At 49.8% G+C, this 19,272-nt stretch overlaps 1 protein-coding gene across 7 annotated transcripts in view; it reads right to left on the bottom strand.

Annotated features, from left to right (window-relative positions):
* LOC115189011 (centrosomal protein of 192 kDa) overlaps positions 1–19,272 on the bottom strand; it is a 60,022-nt gene that overhangs the window by 26,984 nt on the left and 13,766 nt on the right. For 6 of the 7 annotated variants that reach the window (XM_029747833.1, XM_029747840.1, XM_029747834.1 and 3 more), the window contains exons 10-28: positions 18,969–19,107; positions 17,899–18,200; positions 17,242–17,583; positions 16,848–17,100; positions 15,455–15,598; positions 14,500–14,789; positions 14,057–14,198; positions 12,561–12,941; positions 11,168–12,433; positions 10,347–10,473; positions 9,998–10,178; positions 6,443–7,352; positions 5,765–5,913; positions 5,317–5,547; positions 4,535–4,660; positions 1,555–1,695; positions 1,289–1,352; positions 329–468; positions 51–143 (exon numbers count right to left, since the gene is read on the bottom strand). In XM_029747833.1, coding sequence (XP_029603693.1) covers positions 51–143; positions 329–468; positions 1,289–1,352; positions 1,555–1,695; positions 4,535–4,660; positions 5,317–5,547; positions 5,765–5,913; positions 6,443–7,352; positions 9,998–10,178; positions 10,347–10,473; positions 11,168–12,433; positions 12,561–12,941; positions 14,057–14,198; positions 14,500–14,789; positions 15,455–15,598; positions 16,848–17,100; positions 17,242–17,583; positions 17,899–18,200; positions 18,969–19,107 — 5,421 coding nt within the window. The remainder of the gene's footprint in view (positions 1–50; positions 144–328; positions 469–1,288; positions 1,353–1,554; positions 1,696–4,534; positions 4,661–5,316; positions 5,548–5,764; positions 5,914–6,442; positions 7,353–9,997; positions 10,179–10,346; positions 10,474–11,167; positions 12,434–12,560; positions 12,942–14,056; positions 14,199–14,499; positions 14,790–15,454; positions 15,599–16,847; positions 17,101–17,241; positions 17,584–17,898; positions 18,201–18,968; positions 19,108–19,272) is intronic. The other variant, XM_029747838.1, reaches the window with a different exon arrangement.

Here is a 19,272-nt window from a genome sequence, read left to right as displayed (position 1 = left end):
AGGCTTATTATAAACACAGATCAAACAGGGAAGTAAAAGGGACAGAATACCTTGAGTTTCAGCTGAACATCAATGTTGCCTGCGTTCTTCAGAGGCAGAGTCTGCTTGCTGGACTGACCAATCGCTGCCGAGAGGTTAACAGTCTGCCCCCCCCCCCAAAAAAATGATATATGAGGAAAGAATTAGAAAGATCAACCTATCACAGAAGGTCAACCCCAACTGTAATATGGAATGTGTTAGAAAAGGCAATAGAAACACTGGTTTCCCAGTTAAACCCGGGAACGTAAAGACTGGTCTCACGTCAGCAGCACCACGGGTCAGTTCCTACCTGGAGGTCTTTAGGGGCGTGTACTCTGGCCGTTCCGGACCTGGCTCTGAGAGGGACGCTCCTGATCACATGACTGGGGCCCGGACAGTCCACCTCGATGTCCACCCTCGCACTGTACTCATCCGCTGGACCTAGAGCACCTGTATGACATCACTGTACTCATCAGCTGGACCTAGGTCACCTGTATGACATCACTGTACTCATCCGCTGGACCTAGAGCACCTGTATGACATCACTGTACTCATCAACTGGACCTAGGTCACCTGTATGACATCACTGGACCTAGACCACCTGTATGACATCACTGTACTCATCAGCTGGACCTAGACCACCTGTATGACATCACTGGACCTAGATCACCTGTATGACATCAGCTGGACCTAGACCACCTGTATGACATCAGACATGAGAAACAGTACCCGAACAGGGGGCCCATAACCCCAACAGGACAGGGGGCCCATAACCCCAACAGGACAGGGGGCCCATAACCCCAACAGGACAGGGGGCCCATAACCCCAACAGGACAGGGGGCCCATAACCCCAACAGGACAGGGGGCCCATAACCCGAACAGGACAGGGGGCCCATAACCCCAACAGGACAGGGGGCCCATAACCCCAACAGGACAGGGGGCCCATAACCCCAACAGGACAGGGGGCCCATAACCCCAACAGGACAGGGGGCCCATAACCCCAACAGGACAGGGGGCCCATAACCCCAACAGGACAGGGGGCCCATAACCCCAACAGGACAGGGGGCCCATAACCCCAACAGGACAGGGGGCCCATAACCCCAACAGGACAGGGGGCCCATAACCCGAACAGGACGGGGGCCCATAACCCCAACAGGACAGGGGGCCCATAACCCCAACAGGACAGGGGGCCCATAACCCCAACAGGACAGGGGGCCCATAACCCGAACAGGACAGGGGGCCCATAACCCGAACAGGACTGGGGCCATACCTGAACAGGACTGGTACTTCTGTGGAGCGTGGAAGTGAACCCAAACCATGAAGCTCTCTGGATTCTGAAAGACAACACAAAAACAGAAACAATATTCCAAAAACATCCCTCAAAACAACTCAACTATTGAAGTCACAAGTCACTGGATACTACCTGGTCAGTCCAGGTTTACCTGGATACTACCTGGTCAGTCCAGGTTTACCTGGATACTACCTGGTCAGTCCAGGTTTACCTGGATACTACCTGGTCAGTCCAGGTTCACTCACCTCTCCGTAGCTGGCGTGCATCACGTGGTTCATGACGGACGGAGCGGCCAGTGAGGTCAGAGTCCCCGCCTGCAGCAAGCCCTCAGCTGTCATGGCAACGGGACTCTTGGAGAAAGTGAAGCAGCGCCAGGCCGTGGCGTTCTAGAAACACGACGTCACAGAGACAATATCTATCAACGTGTGCTCGTATAAACCTAATATTTTAACAAAAATCTAAGTGCTTTTGAAGTAACAGAAAGATGACATCAAGCCTGGAATTTCAGGATTTAAAAAGGGCAAGGCCATTTGGAGGTGCCCAATCTGCCCGGGGCACCGACGCCATCTGCCCGGGCCACCGACGCCATCTGCCCGGGGCACCGACGCCATTAACCAAAATAGCCAATTAAATTGATTTGAAAATCCGAAAAAAACACTAGTTCTTCCGTTAAAACATAGGTGTATGTAAATGTGTAAAGATAATGAATGTTCAAAGTGTAGGTGACAGCCTGGCCTATCGAGCCCCGGGCGGCAGCCTGGCCTATCGAGCCCCGGGCGGCAGCCTGGCCTACCGAGCCCCGGGCGGCAGCCTGGCCAATCGAAATGCTTGATTATGTCATACTGGAGTCACTCGTCCTTCCGACATGAGAGAAAGGCCAGCATCTGTCGTCGTCCTTCCGACACGAGAGAAAAGCCAGCGTCTGTTGTATACTTCAACATCACCCACCTTGCAATCTAAGCAGAGGCAGTCAACATTTTTAAACTACTTAACCATGAACGTAATTGTTTAAAACCTGGAGGTTTTTTTGTCATTTGACGAGGCACGTCTCACCATGTTCTCCATTGGAATGTAGAGGATTCTTTCATAAAAACACTTCCTCAGATGCCATTGAAACCAGTATTTCTCTCATGTTCTCAACGTTCATTGTCCAGCAACCAAAGACACAATCCTAAGTCATATTAACAACCAATGCTAGTTACATTTACATTTTAGTCATTTAGCAGACGCTCTTATCCAGAGCGACTTACAGTAGTGAATTGCATACATTTCATACAATTTATTTTCCATACATAGTTGTTGCTTCCTAAGATGTTTCTACATTTCTTAGAGATATTTTCATTTCTGTCATATGAAGCCGCTCCCATTTCCAGTGCGTTTTAGAGAAGAGTGTTTTCCAGCTAATTGCATATAGCCTTGTGAGCATTGCTGCGTTTATAATATGAAGAAAGACACTAATAGTTGATCAACATTTTAAGCTAAACGTTCTGATCTGTTGCATCAGCCTCATTGTTGATTTTTAAAATAAGGTTTGATGCACAGAAGGACAAGCTAGCCAATAGAATAGGTGAACTGTTGGACTATAGGCTGCAGCAGATTGACATGAGCTAGTTCCTGTCCGTTAGGCCGACTCATCTGGTTGGCTGAGGAAAAGTTAAAATGTGGTGCCTCGGGATTCCATAAGGACGGGCGCCGCTGCAACCCCGATGAGTCCGTCTTCACTTGTAGCCTCCTTCGGTGCTGAGATGACAAGTCAGAAGGACCTGATCAGGGCCTTCCCGAGTGGTCCAGTGGTCGAAGGCAAGTACCACTAGAGATTCTGGGTTAGAGTCCAGGCTCTGTCGCAGCTGGCTGCGGCCAGGAAACCCACGGGGCGGCGGCACACAATTAGCACAGCACCGTCCGGGTTAGGGGAGGGTTTGGCCGGCAGGGATGTCCTTGTCTCATCGCGCTCTAGCGACTCCTGTGGCGCGTCGGGCGAAGTGCAGGACCTGATCACATGACCAACATTGACTACCGTAAATTCCGGACTATAAGCCGCAACTTTTTTCCCACATTTTGAACCTCGCGGCTTAAACAATGACGCGGCTAATATATGGATTTTTCCCGCTTACAATTTTTTTGTTACAAGCCGTGTTTCGTTAAAGCCTGTGTAAAGTTCATTTGTTTCAATGTACCGGTAGGCACCTGCGGCTTATAGACATGTGCGGCTTATTTATGTTCAAAATAATATATATTTTTTTTTTTAATTCAGTGGGTGCGGCTTATATTCAGGTGCGCTCAATAGTCCGGAAATTACGGTAATAAGAACGGCGATAACTGACAGAGCCGTGTGAGTGAGGCGCTTCAGAGCGCGGCGATTGGCAGCTGGGAATTATAATTATTATACTCAGCCAAAGGGAACAACGGCCACTTCGGCTGAAAGGGAAAAACATTTTTTTTTAGGTAGCATTACGGACGGCCACGCGAGGGGACATCGAGGGCCATGGCTGTTGAAAATGAGGCCTGCATGACGAAGTTCTGCACAACTCAGACAGAAGACTAATGACCTATACAACATAAGTTATTGTCCGTTGCTGCACTGTATTGCATCATAATGTACTGCAAAGCATTGTAATGTATTGCATCGTACTGTATTGTACTGTATAGTATTGCATCGCAATGTACTGCATAGCATTGTACTGTATTGCATAGTATTGTACTGCATAGCATTGTATTGTATTGCATAGTATTGTACTGCATAGCATTGTATTGCATCGCAATGTACTGTATTGCATCGTAATGTACTGCATTGTATTGTATGGTAATGTACTGCATAGCATTGTATTGTATGGTAATGTACTGCATAGCATTGTATTGTACGGTAATGTACTGCACAGCATTGTATTGTACGGTAATGTAGTGCATAGCATTGTATTGTACTGTATTGTATGGTAATGTACTGCATAGCGTTGTACTGTATTGTATGGTAATGTAGTGCATAGCATTGTATTGTATGGTAATGTAGTGCATAACATTGCATTGTACTGTATTGTATGGTAATGTAGTGCATAGCATTGTATGGTAATGTGGTGCATAGCATCGTATTGTATGGTAATGTAGTGCATAGCATTGTATGGTAATGTGGTGCATAGCATTGTATGGTAATGTGGTGCATAGCATTGTATGGTAATGTAGTGCATAGCATTGTATTGTATGGTAATGTAGTGCATAGCATTGTCTTACAGCACTGATAACCAGTCGAATTGGAACGGTAGCATGAGTCCTGTTCAGCAGCTTCAGAGGGAGAGCTTTGGCACAGCCACCTGCCAGGTCCCCAAAGTCCAGACTGCCACACTTCCCTACATCCACCTGGAGAGGAGAACCCAGAATATAATGTGTTCCAGTGGAGAACCCAGCCAGAATATAGTGTGTTCCAGTGGAGAACCCACCCAGAATATAATGTGTTCCAGTGGAGAACCCACCCAGAATATAATGTGTTCCAGTGGAGAACCCACCCAGAATATAATGTGTTCCAGTGGAGAACCCACTCAGAATATAATGTGTTCCAGTGGAGAACCCACTCAGAATATAATGTGTTATCTGTTCCAGTGGAGAACCCACCCAGAATATAATGTGTTCCAGTGGAGAAACCACTCAGAATATAATGTGTTCCAGTGGAGAACCCACTCAGAATATAATGTGTTATCTGTTCCAGTGGAGAACCCACCCAGAATATAATGTGTTCCAGTGGAGAAACCACCCAGAATATAATGTGTTCTCTGTTCCAGAGAAACAACATCATTGATATCAACCAACGAGAACAGAGACCTTGAGGTTCTACAGAACTGTTGTTTAAAAACACTGAAATATAAGCAGTAAAACAAACCAAACAGGAAGCATGTAGTAGGTGTACTTCCTGTCCTGACATGGACTCAAAGCTAACTAACGATCGACATTAGTTACACCCACTCCTCACTTGGGATTAAAGCTAACAAGCCAACAATTGATCAGCCACACCCCCTTACCTCCAGAGCAGGGTTCTCTGCCATGGCGACGAGGACCACCCTCTTGGCGAACACCTCGGCGCGGGCGGCAGCCTGGGCCTCAGCGGAGGCGGGCCAGGAGGAGACACTGAGGACAGCCTGGTAAACCCCGGCCTGAGGTGGGATGAACAACACCTTCTGCTCCTCCGTGCTCTTAGGGCCAATGATAGTCTTGTTCTTCACTATCAGCCACTGGTACGGGAATGAATCAAACTGGGCGGGACAGGAAATGGCCATTATGGTTCGACAGCGGTTCCTCGTTCTTCAGTGGTTACATTTCCGGGACTATTTATTGGCTCTCAATTTGATTAAAATATTCCCTCAGCATTTTTTTTTTACATTTACATGTTTGTTGACATTATTTCAGACCATACAATTCTCTGTAAATCATTGTCCTCTTTACAAATTCATTAGAAACAAAATGACTCACCTTCTCTCCGTCGATGGCCAGGCTGGTGACTGTGATGGAGACCTGCTGCCAGCGCTCGGAGGGGTTGAAGATGCCCAGTGAGGTCTGAGAGGAGATGCCCACACAGCAGGCATGGGGGAACCTCAGCTCCTCAGGGATCACGACCTGGGCTGGAGGATTGGAGAGGGAGAAGGGTCCAGGGTTATCTTCAAGCTGACAAAATTACACGTATTTATCACTCAAGATTGAGATACACCGTTTCAAACTCTTCCAACTGCAACACACCCTCTTATCTGGAGTGATTCAAGATACCATTCCAGAACTGATTGAAGGCTAACCTGCGAGTTCAGGTCGGGTTCGGGAAGGGGCTAACCTGCGAGTTCGGGAAGGCTAACCTGCGAGTTCGGGAAGGGGCTAACCTGCGGGTTCGGGAAGGGGCTAACCTGCGAGTTCGGGAAGGGGCTAACCTGTGAGTTCGGGAAGGCTAACCTGCGAGTTCGGGAAGGGGCTAACCTGCGGGTTCGGGAAGGGGCTAACCTGCGAGTTCGGGAAGGCTAACCTGCGAGTTCGGGAAGGCTAACCTGCGAGTTCGGGAAGGCTAACCTGCGAGTTCGGGAAGGCTAACCTGCGAGTTCGGGAAGGCTAACCTGCGAGTTCGGGAAGGCTAACCTGCGAGTTCGGGAAGGCTGGAAGACTAACCTGTGAGTTCAGGAAGGCTGCCGTTAGACCACGAGGCTACACAGCGCTGGCTGTAGGGGTTCTCCTCCATCAGTCCTGTGGCCAAGGGTTTGAGGTGGGGGTTAGAGCAGTGGTACAGACCCCCAGGACCTCCTGGTCCACCAGGCCCAGAGACACCCAGACCCCCAGAGCTGTGGAGGTGTCTGACTGAGGGATCAACGTTGGGTCCTAACCGTGAGGACAGAGCGTGACCGTACAGGCCGTTCCCTGCTGCTGCCATGTGGTGGTAGGGAGCAGCCAGAGGGAGACCAGGGTGTAGAGCTCCATCTGAACCCAGGTTCTGCTGTGCCAGCTGGGAGCTGAAGAGGGAGCGCCCCGTCAGGAGGCTGGGGACCCCTGGATGCAGGTCCACCATGGAGCCCTGGGGCTTGAAGCTGGAGATGGGCATGTAGCACAGGTCCTCGGAGGAAGGCAGGCCGAAGCCCGTCCTGGCCCCAGGATAGACCTCACTCCCCTGGGCTGAGACCCCGGACCACTGATGGTTCCCCTGGCCCCCCATACCGCTGGGCTGCTGGAAGTTCAGGTTGCTGGAGTAACCAGAATCCACCTTGGCGAGGTGGTGCGAGTTGGGTTCGGAGTGGCGTTTCTGCTGGTTGTAGTCTCTATTATTCCCACAGTGATAGTTACACTCACTCTGGCTGCGTGTACAGCCCAGACCTGAACCACTCCGCAAGTCTACCGAGCCACTACGAGGACCGTAAGAGTGGCGAGGAGACTCTGGGCTCTTGGACTGTCTAGGAGGACAGAGGACGTCTGTAGAGCGGTTAGGAGGTAGATCCTGACCTGAAGGATTCTGGGTATCAGCCCCTTCTACTGCAGGGGTAGGACTGGCCCTGATGATAGTGGTGCTCAGAGACATGGTGCCATTACTCTGGGGGAAGGGAGAGAAGATATCACACAGTCCATGGGTTATTCCTTCATGTAGTAAAACTCCAGCACATAACATAGCTAGCTGAGTTTTTCCAGGAAGATAACCGTCATTCAGCTTAACATTGTGCATCAACAATCAAGACAAAACACCCAAAACTCAAGGTTTCTTTACCTCGGTTCTCTGTTAATGAGAGATACAGCGCCTTCAGAAAAGTATTCACACCCTTTGAGACTTTTTAAAACACAAAATACTTTGTAAATGTCGAAGCGGAAGAAAAATGTGAGCATTTGTAAAACATTTCTGAAAAATGAAACAGTAATATATATGTTGCCTAGATAAGTTTTCAACCCCCTGAGTAAATATATTGCCAGTGATTACTGCTGTGAGTATTTCTGGGTAAATCTAAGAGCGTTCCAACACCTGGATTGTGCAACATTTACCCCCTTCTTCTTCGTGTTCTGTCAAATTGGTTGTTGATCATTGCTAGACAACCATTTTCAGGTCATACCATAGATTTTAAAACAGAATTAGGTCAAAACTGTGAACTTGGCCACTCAGAATCATTCACTGTCTTCTTGGTAATCAACTCCAGTGTAGATTTGGCCTTGCGTTTTAGGTTATTGTCCTGCTGAAAGGTGAATTCATCTCCCAGTGTAGATTTGGCCTTGTGTTGTAGGTTATTGTCCTGCTGAAAGGTGAATTCATCTCCCAGTGTCTGGTGGAAAGCAGACTGAACCAGGTTTTCCTCTAGGATTTTGTCTGTGCTTAGCTCCATTCCATTTCTTTTTATCCTGAAAAACTCCCCAGTCCTTAACTATGACAAGCATACCCATAACATGATGCAGCCACCATGATGCTTAAAAATATGAAGTGGTACTCAGTGTTGTATTTGAACCAAACATAACTTTTTGTCCTGAATACAAAGTGTTAATTGCTTTGCCACATTTTTTTGCAGTATTAATTTAGTGCCTTGTTGCAAACAGGATACATGTTTTGGAATATTTGTTATTCTGTACAGGCTTCCTTTTCACAGTTATTTATGTTTGTTTGTATTGTTGAGTAACTACAATGTTGTTGATCCATCCTCAGTTCTCCCCCATCACAGCCATTAAACTCAGTAACTGTTTTAAAGTCACCATTGGCCTCATGGTGAAATCACTGAGCAGTTTCCTTCCTCTCTGGCAACTGAGTTAGGAAGGACGCCTGTATCTTTGTAGTAACTGGGTGTATTGATATACCATCCAAAGTGTAATTAATAACATCACCATGCTCAAAGGGATATTCAATGAATGCTTTTTTTTAATCCATTTTTTACTCCTCCCCACGCCTCCGCTCCTCCCCACGCCTCCGCTCCTCCAGCCACTACTCCTTTCCTTCTTGCCAGCTGGGAAATGTGGTGAGATCTCTCACTCATTGTCAGCGAACCAGAGAAAGTGTGTGCTTTCCCCCCGTGTCTTTCGACAACAGAAACGCTAGCAATTCTACTTCTCCAGGTATGGAAAGCTAGCCAATGGGAACTACGTGTCGGCAGAGTAAGCTTTCCAGCGAGCTAGCCAAGTTAGCTTAAGCCTCACGGCATGGGGTTAACCAAGTGGCGATGGCTAGCCAAGTTAGCTTAAGCCTCACGGCGTAGGGTTAACCAAGTGGCGATGGCTAGCCAAGTTAGCTTAAGCCTCACGGCATGGGGTTAACCAAGTGGCGATGGCTAGCCAAGTTAGCTTAAGCCTCACGGCATGGGGTTAACCAAGTGGCGATGGCTAGCCAAGTTAGCTTAAGCCTCACGGCATGGGGTTAACCAAGTGGCGATGGCTAGCCAAGTTAGCTTAAGCCTCACGGCATGGGGTTAACCAAGTGGCGATGGCTAACCAAGTTAGCTTAAGCCTCACGGCATGGGGTTAACCAAGTGGCGATGGCTAGCCAAGTTAGCTTAAGCCTCACGGCGTAGGGTTAACCAAGTCGCGATGACTAGCCAAGTTAGCTTAAGCCTCACGGCATGGGGTTAACCAAGTGGCGATGGCTAGCCAAGTTAGCTTAAGCCTCACGGCATGGGGTTAACCAAGTGGCGATGGCTAGCCAAGTTAGCTTAAGCCTCACGGCATGGGGTTAACCAAGTGGCGATGGCTAGCCAAGTTAGCTTAAGCCTCACGGCGTGGGGTTAACCAAGTGGCGATGGCTAGACAAGTTAGCTTAAGCCTCACGGCGTGGGGTTAACCAAGTGGCGATGGCTAGCCAAGTTAGCTTAAGCCTCACGGCATGGGGTTAACCAAGTGGCGATGGCTAGCCGTGTCACGTTAAGCTACGACCGGAGACAGAAGTAGAAAACACATTCCCCCCATTCGGTAAGTACCGAACACTAATCGTCTCCATTGACCTCACGGTTGACCTGTGAACTGTTAAAGCAGGAAGACAGGAATTCAAGTCACACAGAGAGGAGAGAGAGCTTCAGAAGCCGTCCTGATCACTTCCGCAAAGAAGAAGAGAGGATGAGAACCACCAAAAGGGCTGGCCCTCGGTCAGACGACGTGCGATTGAGCTCTTGGTCATTTGTAAAACAGCCCGACAGGAATCCCCACTGAGACACGGGAAAAGGAGTATTCGAAAGAGAAGCCCATATAAACAAAGGCCCAATCGGCTGCCTACAATACCTTGTGTCTGTCGGGAGTTGGGATGTCGGTGCTGTCGAGAGCCGTGCCGTCATTCAGAGAGATGTACGTCAGCCTGCTGAGACTGGGACTGGAACAACTCCACTCTGACTGGGACTGGGGAGGAGAGAGATCACTGGGGGGTCTCCTGTCCCCTACACTGGAGGAGGGGGGACACACAGGCCTGTACAGGCAACCAGAGAACAGAGAGAAATACAAGATTTAGGATGAACTGCAAGTAGAGTTACACAGTAGAGGGCACGACCTGACATCTGATTGATTTAATAATTGATTGATGGTTTGATTGATTGAATAATTGATTGATTTGAAGCAGCCGGATTGATTGATTTACCCTTCTTGGTTGGGGAAGGAGGTCTGTGAGGGGGAGGAGTGGGTGAGAGGAGAGGTGGAGGGTCTGAAGGTACACTGGCTCTGCTCTGGTCCTCCAGCATGATGCAGAGGAGTACCTGGCGACACACCTGCAGAGAACAACACATTACTATCCACCACATTAATACAATCTAACCAGAGATCACATTACTATCCACCACATTAATACAATCTAACCAGAGATCACATTACTATCCACCACATTAATACAATCTAACCAGAGATCACATTACTATCCACCACATTAATACAATCTAACCAGAGATCACATTACTATCCACCACATTAATACAATCTAACCAGAGATCACATTACTATCCACCACATTAATACAATCTAACCAGAGATCACATTACTATCCACCACATTAATACAATCTAACCAGAGATCATTACTAACCATCACATTAATACAATCTAACCAGAGATCACATTACTATCCACCACATTAATACAATCTAACCAGAGATCACATTACTATCCACCACATTAATACAATCTAACCAGAGATCACATTACTATCCATAACCTGACCAGGATATTAATACCCTCTTTAACCAATGAACTAAATCCTTCTTTATCATTGTCTGCAGAACACAAGACCAGGAAATCACCTCAAATAAACTATAAATCAACATTGAAAAACCAGATGTCCCAATCTGTCCGGAAGGACCAGGAAAAAAACGGGATCGAAACTAAGCTAAGCTAAACAAACATGTTTATTTCTCTCTTAAATGAGTTGAAGAATAGCTGAATAATGATGTTGATTGGACCAGAGACTGACCGTCCGTCCTGTGTGCAGCAGCAGGCTGGGGGCTGTGACAGGAGGTAGTAAAACCAACATGTTTGGTCACAGCGCCGGGAGGAGCTTCTCCAACACTCTCCTCCAGGCCACCGGGTTTCTCCTGCTGGGCTGTACTGCTCCCGGTCGCGTGCGTCTTCACCGTGCTCCTCCTGGCTCTCTGGGAGGGGGATGTGATGTCTCTGAGGGACAGCGGCCCTGACAGACCCTTCCTCAGACCAGGGGAGGTTTTAGGACCTGGGGCAGGAGCTGTGGAGCGGTCCTCTACCTTCTGGGCTGGGTTGTTGTTGGGTGTTGGACGGACTACTCCTAGTTCAGCCCCACCACTCTCTGTGCTGCTCCTGCTCAGCATACCAGCTGGTTGGGGCTCACTGTTATTCCCTGCAGACTTCCTGTCAGCAGCTGGTTTGGCTGTGGAGGTTGAGAACTGACCAGGGCCCACACACCTCCTCCCTGGGTTACCAGAGGCTGTAGGGATGGAGCTGAACCTGGGACGAGGGATGGAACTCCTCCTCACCTCCGTCTTGTTAGCTGGTCCTGGTCCACTCTGGTCAGAACCTGGATGTAGCCCAGCAGAGACTGGACGGGTCGTAGCAGCAGGGTAACCTTGTGTCAAACCCGCCTTAGCCTCCACGCCAGACGATGAGGAGATATCTCCCTTGGCGATAGCCTGGTATTCGGTAGCCTGGTGTTGATAACCCGAGCTCTCGTTCTCCACAGTAACAACAAGTGACGCGGCCTGGGACTTCCTGTGGGAGGAGTTGAAGCTGTCGGCCCAGCTGAGGAAGTCAAAGGTGTAGTGGGAGGAGCCTGACTGGTCGCTGTCGCTGCTGGTGGATACCTCTGTCTGTTTCAGGTACTTTTCAATGTCGAAGGCACTCAGGTCCCCGGCATACTGGCTCCTCTGTAGAGTCTCCAGCAGGTCTCCGGCACACTGGCTCCTCTGTAGAGCCTCCAGCAGGTCTCCGGCACACTGGCTCCTCTGTAGAGTCTCCAGCAGGTCCCCAGCACACTGGCTCCTCTGTAGAGCCTCCAGCAGGTCTCCGGCATACTGGCTCCTCTGTAGAGTCTCCAGCAGGTCCCCGGCACACTGGCTCCTCTGTAGAGTCTCCAGCAGGTCCCCAGCACACTGGCTCCTCTGTAGAGCCTCCAGCAGGTCCCCCCGTTGGTCCAGTTGAACCCGGTTAGGACTGGACTGGTCCAGTTCAACCCGGTTAGGGCTGGGAGTTTGTTCTTCCAGGACAGAGGCTGGGAATCAGAAACAAAATCTCCTTTAGATTTCTCATGACCTGGTGAAGTGGTGCTGACATCACCTTCCAACAAACACAACAGAATTAAAGAGTAGAATTTCAGATGTAGTATGAATATGGGATACCTGGGGCTGGACGCGGCAGACCTTTCTGGCGTTGCCTCTGGGTCCGACTCCTCTTTGAAAGCTCCATGATCATGGCAGCCAGCTGGGAGGGCTCTGAGGAGATGGAGGCATCTGCGATGGCCGAGGCAATGGTGCTGATAGACAACATGAGGTTAGACTGGTCTGTGCCGCTGCCGGGGCTGGGGTCCAGGCTGCCGGGGGAGGGAAGGGTCTGGCTGGGGGAGAGCAGGGCCTCAGGGAGGGGGGAGGCTGAGGGAAGGGTCTGGCTGGGGGAGAGCAGGGCCTCAGGGAAGGGGGAGACTGATTCACAAGGCTCTGGCTCTTCATCTCCTGTCGGTGACACCCTGTCTAGAGCTGCCTCCACAGTCTTGTCCAAGTCCTCTACAAAAACAACACATTGGAAGTATCAACTACCATATCTGATACTCTGATGACTGATTTGAGTTTAAAATTAGGAATAAATATGATGACTGTGATCAAGTATGAAAAATTATGCCAAACCAAGTCAAGATGTACTGGCTGGGCTGGCCGGCCTCACAGCGGGAATCAGGAATAAGTGTCTTACTGGCTGGGCTGGCCGGCCTCACAGCGGGAATCAGGAATAAGTGTCTTACTGGCTGGCCTGGCCTCAGTGGGAATCAGGAATAAGTGTCTTACTGGCTGGCCTGGCCGGCCTCACAGTGGGAATCAGGAATAAGTGTCTTACTGGCTGGCCTGGCTGGCCCCTCACAGTGGGAATCAGGAATAAGTGTCTTACTGGCCGGCCTCACAGCGGGAATCAGGAATAAGTGTCTTACTGGCCGGCCTCACAGAGGGAATCAGGAATAAGTGTCTTACTGGCCGGCCTCACAGCGGGAATCAGGAATAAGTGTCTTAGTGGCTGGCCTCACAGTGGGAATCAGGAATAAGTGTCTTACTGGCTGGCCTCACAGTGGGAATCAGGAATAAGTGTCTTACTGGCTGGCCTCACAGTGGGAATCAGGAATAAGTGTCTTACTGGCTGGCCTCACAGTGGGAATCAGGAATAAGTGTCTTACTGGCTGGCCTCACAGTGGGAATCAGGAATAAGTGTCTTACTGGCTGGCCTCACAGTGGGAATCAGGAATAAGTGTCTTACTGGCTGGCCTCACAGTGGGAATCAGGAATAAGTGTCTTACTGGCTGGCCTCACAGTGGGAATCAGGAATAAGTGTCTTACTGGCTGGCCTCACAGTGGGAATCAGGAATAAGTGTCTTACTGGCTGGCCTCACAGTGGGAATCAGGAATAAGTGTCTTACTGGCTGGCCTCACAGTGGGAATCAGGAATAAGTGTCTTACTGGCTGGCCTCACAGTGGGAATCAGGAATAAGTGTCTTACTGGCTGGCCTCACAGTGGGAATCAGGAATAAGTGTCTTACTGGCTGGCCTCACAGTGGGAATCAGGAATAAGTGTCTTACTGGCCGGGCTCACAGCGGGAATCAGGAATAAGTGTCGTGGACGTCCAGACGGTACCTACCTGTGTTCATGGTGCGGTCGTGGTCGGTGTGTGGGAGGGTGTCGCTGCGGACCGAGCTGTCCTGAGACAGGAAGTCTGATGGTTGAATCAGAGGAAATGGTTCCCTCTTCTCTGGAGATGTGATGACGTAACCAAACGACGGCTGGAGAGAAAAGATACAACAACAAACTGGTCAAGTCAGAAGGGTGATGGGAAGGGAATAAAAACCACAGGCTTAAACCCTCAGCGGTCGTCTGAAACACGGCTTCCCTACTGTCCCTTCGACACCGCGGGCAGGTTTCCCGGACCGAGATGAAAGCTCGTACTCCTGAACTAAAAGCACACCGACCCTAAGAGACTACGTGAATAGTGGAAGAGTAGAACGACGGGCTGCAGAACGATGGGCTGCAGAGCAACGGGCTGCAGAGCGACGTCGATAGGACATCATCGAACAAGCCCCATACCCGTTTGACTGTATCGTCCTCCCTGTCGTCCCCTAGACAGCCCAGGGCCTCAGAGCGCTGCTGGAAGAAGGTCCCCAGAGACAGACGGAGGTAGCTCTGGTTCCCTCTGTCCAGCTCCTGGGACACCTGGCTGGCCCTCATCAGGATGTGGCTGCTGGCCGGGAGTCTCCAGGACGTGTCAGATAGGAGACCTGGACTGGTGGAGTCCTGCGCCATCACCTCCTCCTGCATGAACTGGTTCTCCTTCTCAAACACCTTCTGGTCCTCTATGATCTTCTCTATGGCGTTACCTGGAACACAATAAAAACAGGCCAACACTGCGATCACTTGGGACAGCAGCATGACATTCCGACAAGGCACAGCGATCATTAGGGACAGCGACATTCTGACGAGGCACAGCGATCATTAGGGACAGCGACATTCCGATTAGGCACAGCGTCTATTAGGGACAGCGACATTCCGACGAGGCACAGCGACATTCCGTCGAGGCACAGCGACATTCCGTCGAGGCACAGCGACATTCCGTCGAGGCACAGCGACATTCCGTCGAGGCACAGCGACATTCCGACGAGGCACAGCGACATTCCGACGAGGCACAGCGACATTCCGACGAGGCACAGCGACATTCCGACGAGGCACAGCGACATTCCGTCGAGGCACAGCGACATTCCGTCGAGGCACAGCGACATTCCGACGAGGCACAGCGATCATTTTCAGATGGAACTGTTGACAGGCATAGATAGATGTGTGACGGCCAATGGAGCACGGTTTGGAACGCTGTTCGTTCAATCAGCATTCAGGATCAAAACACGCTGTTTTATAGTGGATCTTTCGTACCGACGCTACGGTGGGGAACACCCAACACCTAGTTATCATAACCAAAAGGAACGATACACAAATCCCTATTTCCATGTACAGCTTAAAATAACAGTTTGACAATAACTCCTGTACTTACTGCCTGGAACGAAGTCCTCGGCCTGGAACTGGTCTGCTACTTCCGGAAGCTGCTTTCCATCCACCTCCTTCTCAAAGGACGAGTAGTAAGCCAGATCAGTCACCCACTTCCCCTCCTCGTTCTGGTAGACCACACTGTGAGAGGCTGGGGAACACACACACACACACACACAAAGAGAGAGAGGACAATGAAACACACAGGCCTCGTTCTGGTAGACCACACTGTGAGAGGCTGGGACACACACACACACAAAGAGAGAGAGGACAATGAAACACACAGGCCTCGTTCTGGTAGACCACACTGTGAGAGGCTGGGACACACACACACACAGAGAGAGGACAATGAAACACACAGGCCTCGTTCTGGTAGACCACACTGTGAGAGGCTGGGACACACACACACACAGAGAGAGGACAATGAAACACACAGGCCTCGTTCTGGTAGACCACACTGTGAGAGGCTGGGACACACACACACACACACTAAGTCGTAGAGGCTGGAGCAGAGGACAATGACATGACCTATCACAACAGCTGTTAGTTTTTATTCTGACCCTTAGGTTGTTGCTGCATCACATGACCTAAGGGTCAGAATAAAAACTAACAGCTGTTGTGATAGGTTGTTGCTGCATCACATGACCTAAGGGTCAGAATAAAAACTAACAGCTGTTGTGATAGGTTGTTGCTGCATCACATGACCTAAGGGTCAGAATAAAAACTAACAGCTGTTGTGATAGGTTGTTGCTGCATCACATGACCTAAGGGTCAGAATAAAAACTAACAGCTGTTGTGATAGGTTGTTGCTGCATCACATGACCTAAGGGTGAGAATAAAAACGTATTCCGGGAGGAAATTGTCCAGAATATTTGTTGTCTCGTTTGTTACGTCGGTGAAGACCGTTGTGCATGGATCCACCGAGGGAATTGATGTTTTATCATCTAGTAGTCTGGTTCCCAGCAGGGTCTCGTTAGATTTAACAGACGTTATGAGCTCATGTTTTCGTCCCCTCTGATTGGACACTGAGGGTACCGTGGGAAATTGTGCAGGATAGACTATTGCCCAATACCCAACACTACACCTGATCATTACTCTGAATAAAAAAAAATGACACTATTTTTTATTTAACTAGGCAAGTCAGTTAAGAACAAATTCTTATTTACAATGACGGCCTACCGGGGAACAGTGGGTTAAACTGCCTTGTTCAGGGGGCAGAACGACAGATTTTACCTTGTCAGCTCGGGGATTCGATCCAGCAACCTTTCGGTTACTAGTCCAACGCTCAAACCACTAGGCTACCTGCCACCCGCCTCTAACCACCAGGCCACCCGCCGCCCCCCACGACACAGGGAGCCGTTTGTACCGGGACACTACATAGGGAGCCGTTTGGGACTTACCCGGTTGGAAGTCCAGGTTATCAGGACAGTGGTTCCAGTCGCTGTCAGAGTGAGAGTCCTCCTCCTGGTGGAAGCTCTGAGAGAGGTACTTAGCCTCCAGAGAGGTGGAGAGAAGATCCTTCTCACCCCGACTCGTGTCTGACAGACCAGGAGGTGCAGAGGAGTCCCCACATGGACCTCCTCTTGGCCCCAGGGCAGCAGGCCTCCCTCTCCCCTCCTCCTCCTCATCATCATCGCTATGAGAAGGAAGCACCTGGTATAGAAGGGCAGCAACTTACTAACACCGTAGAATTTTTTTTTACCTTCATTTAAAACTAGGAGATGTTGGGATTCTTCAAAATGTTTAACTCCAAGGGGCAGCAATCATCCTAAATGATTGGTTGTGTAAGTGTACCTGAGAGAGGTGGAAGCTGTTCTGTGTGGTCTGGAGGTGAGAGGTCATGTCCTGGGGTCTCCAGCTGTTCTGTGTGGTCTGGAGGTGAGAGGTCATGTCCTGGGGTCTCCAGCTGTTCTGTGTGGTCTGGAGGTGAGAGGTCATGTCCTGGGGTCTCCAGCTGTTCTGTGTGGTCTGGAGGTGAGAGGTCATGTCCTGGGGTCTCCAGCTGTTCTGTGTGGTCTGGAGGTGAGAGGTCATGTCCTGGGGTCTCCAGTGTCCAGCACCAGTCCTCAGATATATAGAATCCAAGACATCTGGACCTTCCTCTGCCAACCCAGACTCTGTACTGTCCATGGCATCCTGCACAACCAAACCCCACACACACACACACACACACACACACACACACACACACACACACACACACACACACACATTAACAGAGGGAGATTATACAAGTGTCTGTGTTGTATGTAAACAGTATCACTGCAGGTGACCATATTACGTCCGGTAAATAGCACAGAACATAAGGTAGTGGGCGGCCAGGAGTTTTTCCCTGACAGCGTGACCTGACCCGGAGGAACTCCTGGCCTCTAGGTACAACTCCTGCCACGTACAAAGTCTCAGTCCACACAAACGGTGTTGTAACGGAAAAATGGCCGACAGAAGACTCACCAGCGCTTCCTGTCTGTCTAAGGCCATACTCCAGTTGACAGGGGACATCCTCTGGGGCCCAGAGTTGGTCTCTCCAGTCCCCACCGGCCCCACACGGTCCCCCATCAGGCTGCCCCGGCTCAGCCCCAGTAGAGAGCGAGGGTCTTGGGCATTCTCTCCCGGCACGCTGCCCCCCAGGATCCCAAGCCCTCGCAGAACATCGTAGGTGGTCTGGGCCGAGGTGGAGGAGGAGGAGAAGGGTAGAGCGGACACTCCATCGTTCCCTCCCTCCTCACTCCCACTGCTCCCGTCGCCGCCTCCTCCTGGTGAAGAACAGATGACCGGTTACCACCGGTTACCAACATCCACTCAGAGGTTAGCGCGTTCATATCAGGAAATCAGTAAATTTAAATAAATTCATTAGGCCCTAATCTATGGATTTCACTAGGATATGCATCTGTTGGTCAGACACCTTAAAATAAAAAAAAAAGGTAGGGGTTCGGATCAGAAAACGTCATTGTGTTCGTTATCCGTAGCTTATGCCTGCCCCATACCATAACCCCACCATGGGGCGCTCTGTTCACAATGTTGACATCAGCAAACCCGCTCACCCACACAACACCATACACGTGGTCTGCGGTTATGAGGCAAGTTGGACATACTGCCAAATTCTCTAAAATGACTTTGGAGGCGGCATATGATAGAGAAATGAACATTCAATTATCCGGCAACAGCTCGTGGAGATTTCTGCAGTCAGCATGCCAATTGCAAACTTCCTCAAAATTTGAGACATCCGTGGCATTGTGTTATGTGAGAAAACTGCACATTTTAGAGTGGCCTTTTATTGTCCCCAGCACAAGGTACACCTGTGTAACGATCATGATGTTTAATCAGCTTGTTGATATGCCACACCTGTCAGGTGGATGGATTATCTTGGTAAAGGAGAAATGCTCACTAACAGGGATGTAACATTTGTGCACAGAATTAGAGAAATTAGCTTTTTGTGCGTATGGAACATTTCTGGGATCTTTTATTTCAGCTCATGAAACATGGGACCAACACTTCCTATTTTTTTGTTCGGTGTTTGTTACCTGTTACAGTGTTGATGACTTGGCCCTCCGCAGAGTATCTGTGTTCTAACCCAGTTAGAGAAGGGTTATGACCAGAGTCTTCGTCGGAGCTGCCTCCCTCCAGCCCAGGTCTGAAGCTGGGACAGTTGCTCTCGCCCACCTAAACCCAGACAGACATAACCCATGACCTCTGGTCAGACAGGCTAAAACAGGGCTGTGTTCAGTAGGACTATTTAGGAGAAAAACATTTAGAAACCAAAACGCTATATCAACTTATCAAATACTGATTGGTTGAGACTGACCTCCCTTATCTCACCTCATTTGC

The sequence above is a fragment of the Salmo trutta genome, unplaced genomic scaffold, assembly GCF_901001165.1.
Source record: "Salmo trutta unplaced genomic scaffold, fSalTru1.1, whole genome shotgun sequence".
In the NCBI taxonomy this organism is placed as follows: domain Eukaryota; kingdom Metazoa; phylum Chordata; class Actinopteri; order Salmoniformes; family Salmonidae; genus Salmo; species Salmo trutta.
The sequence above is the reverse complement of the archived record's forward strand: the minus strand, read 5'-3'. Positions and strand labels throughout refer to the sequence as shown.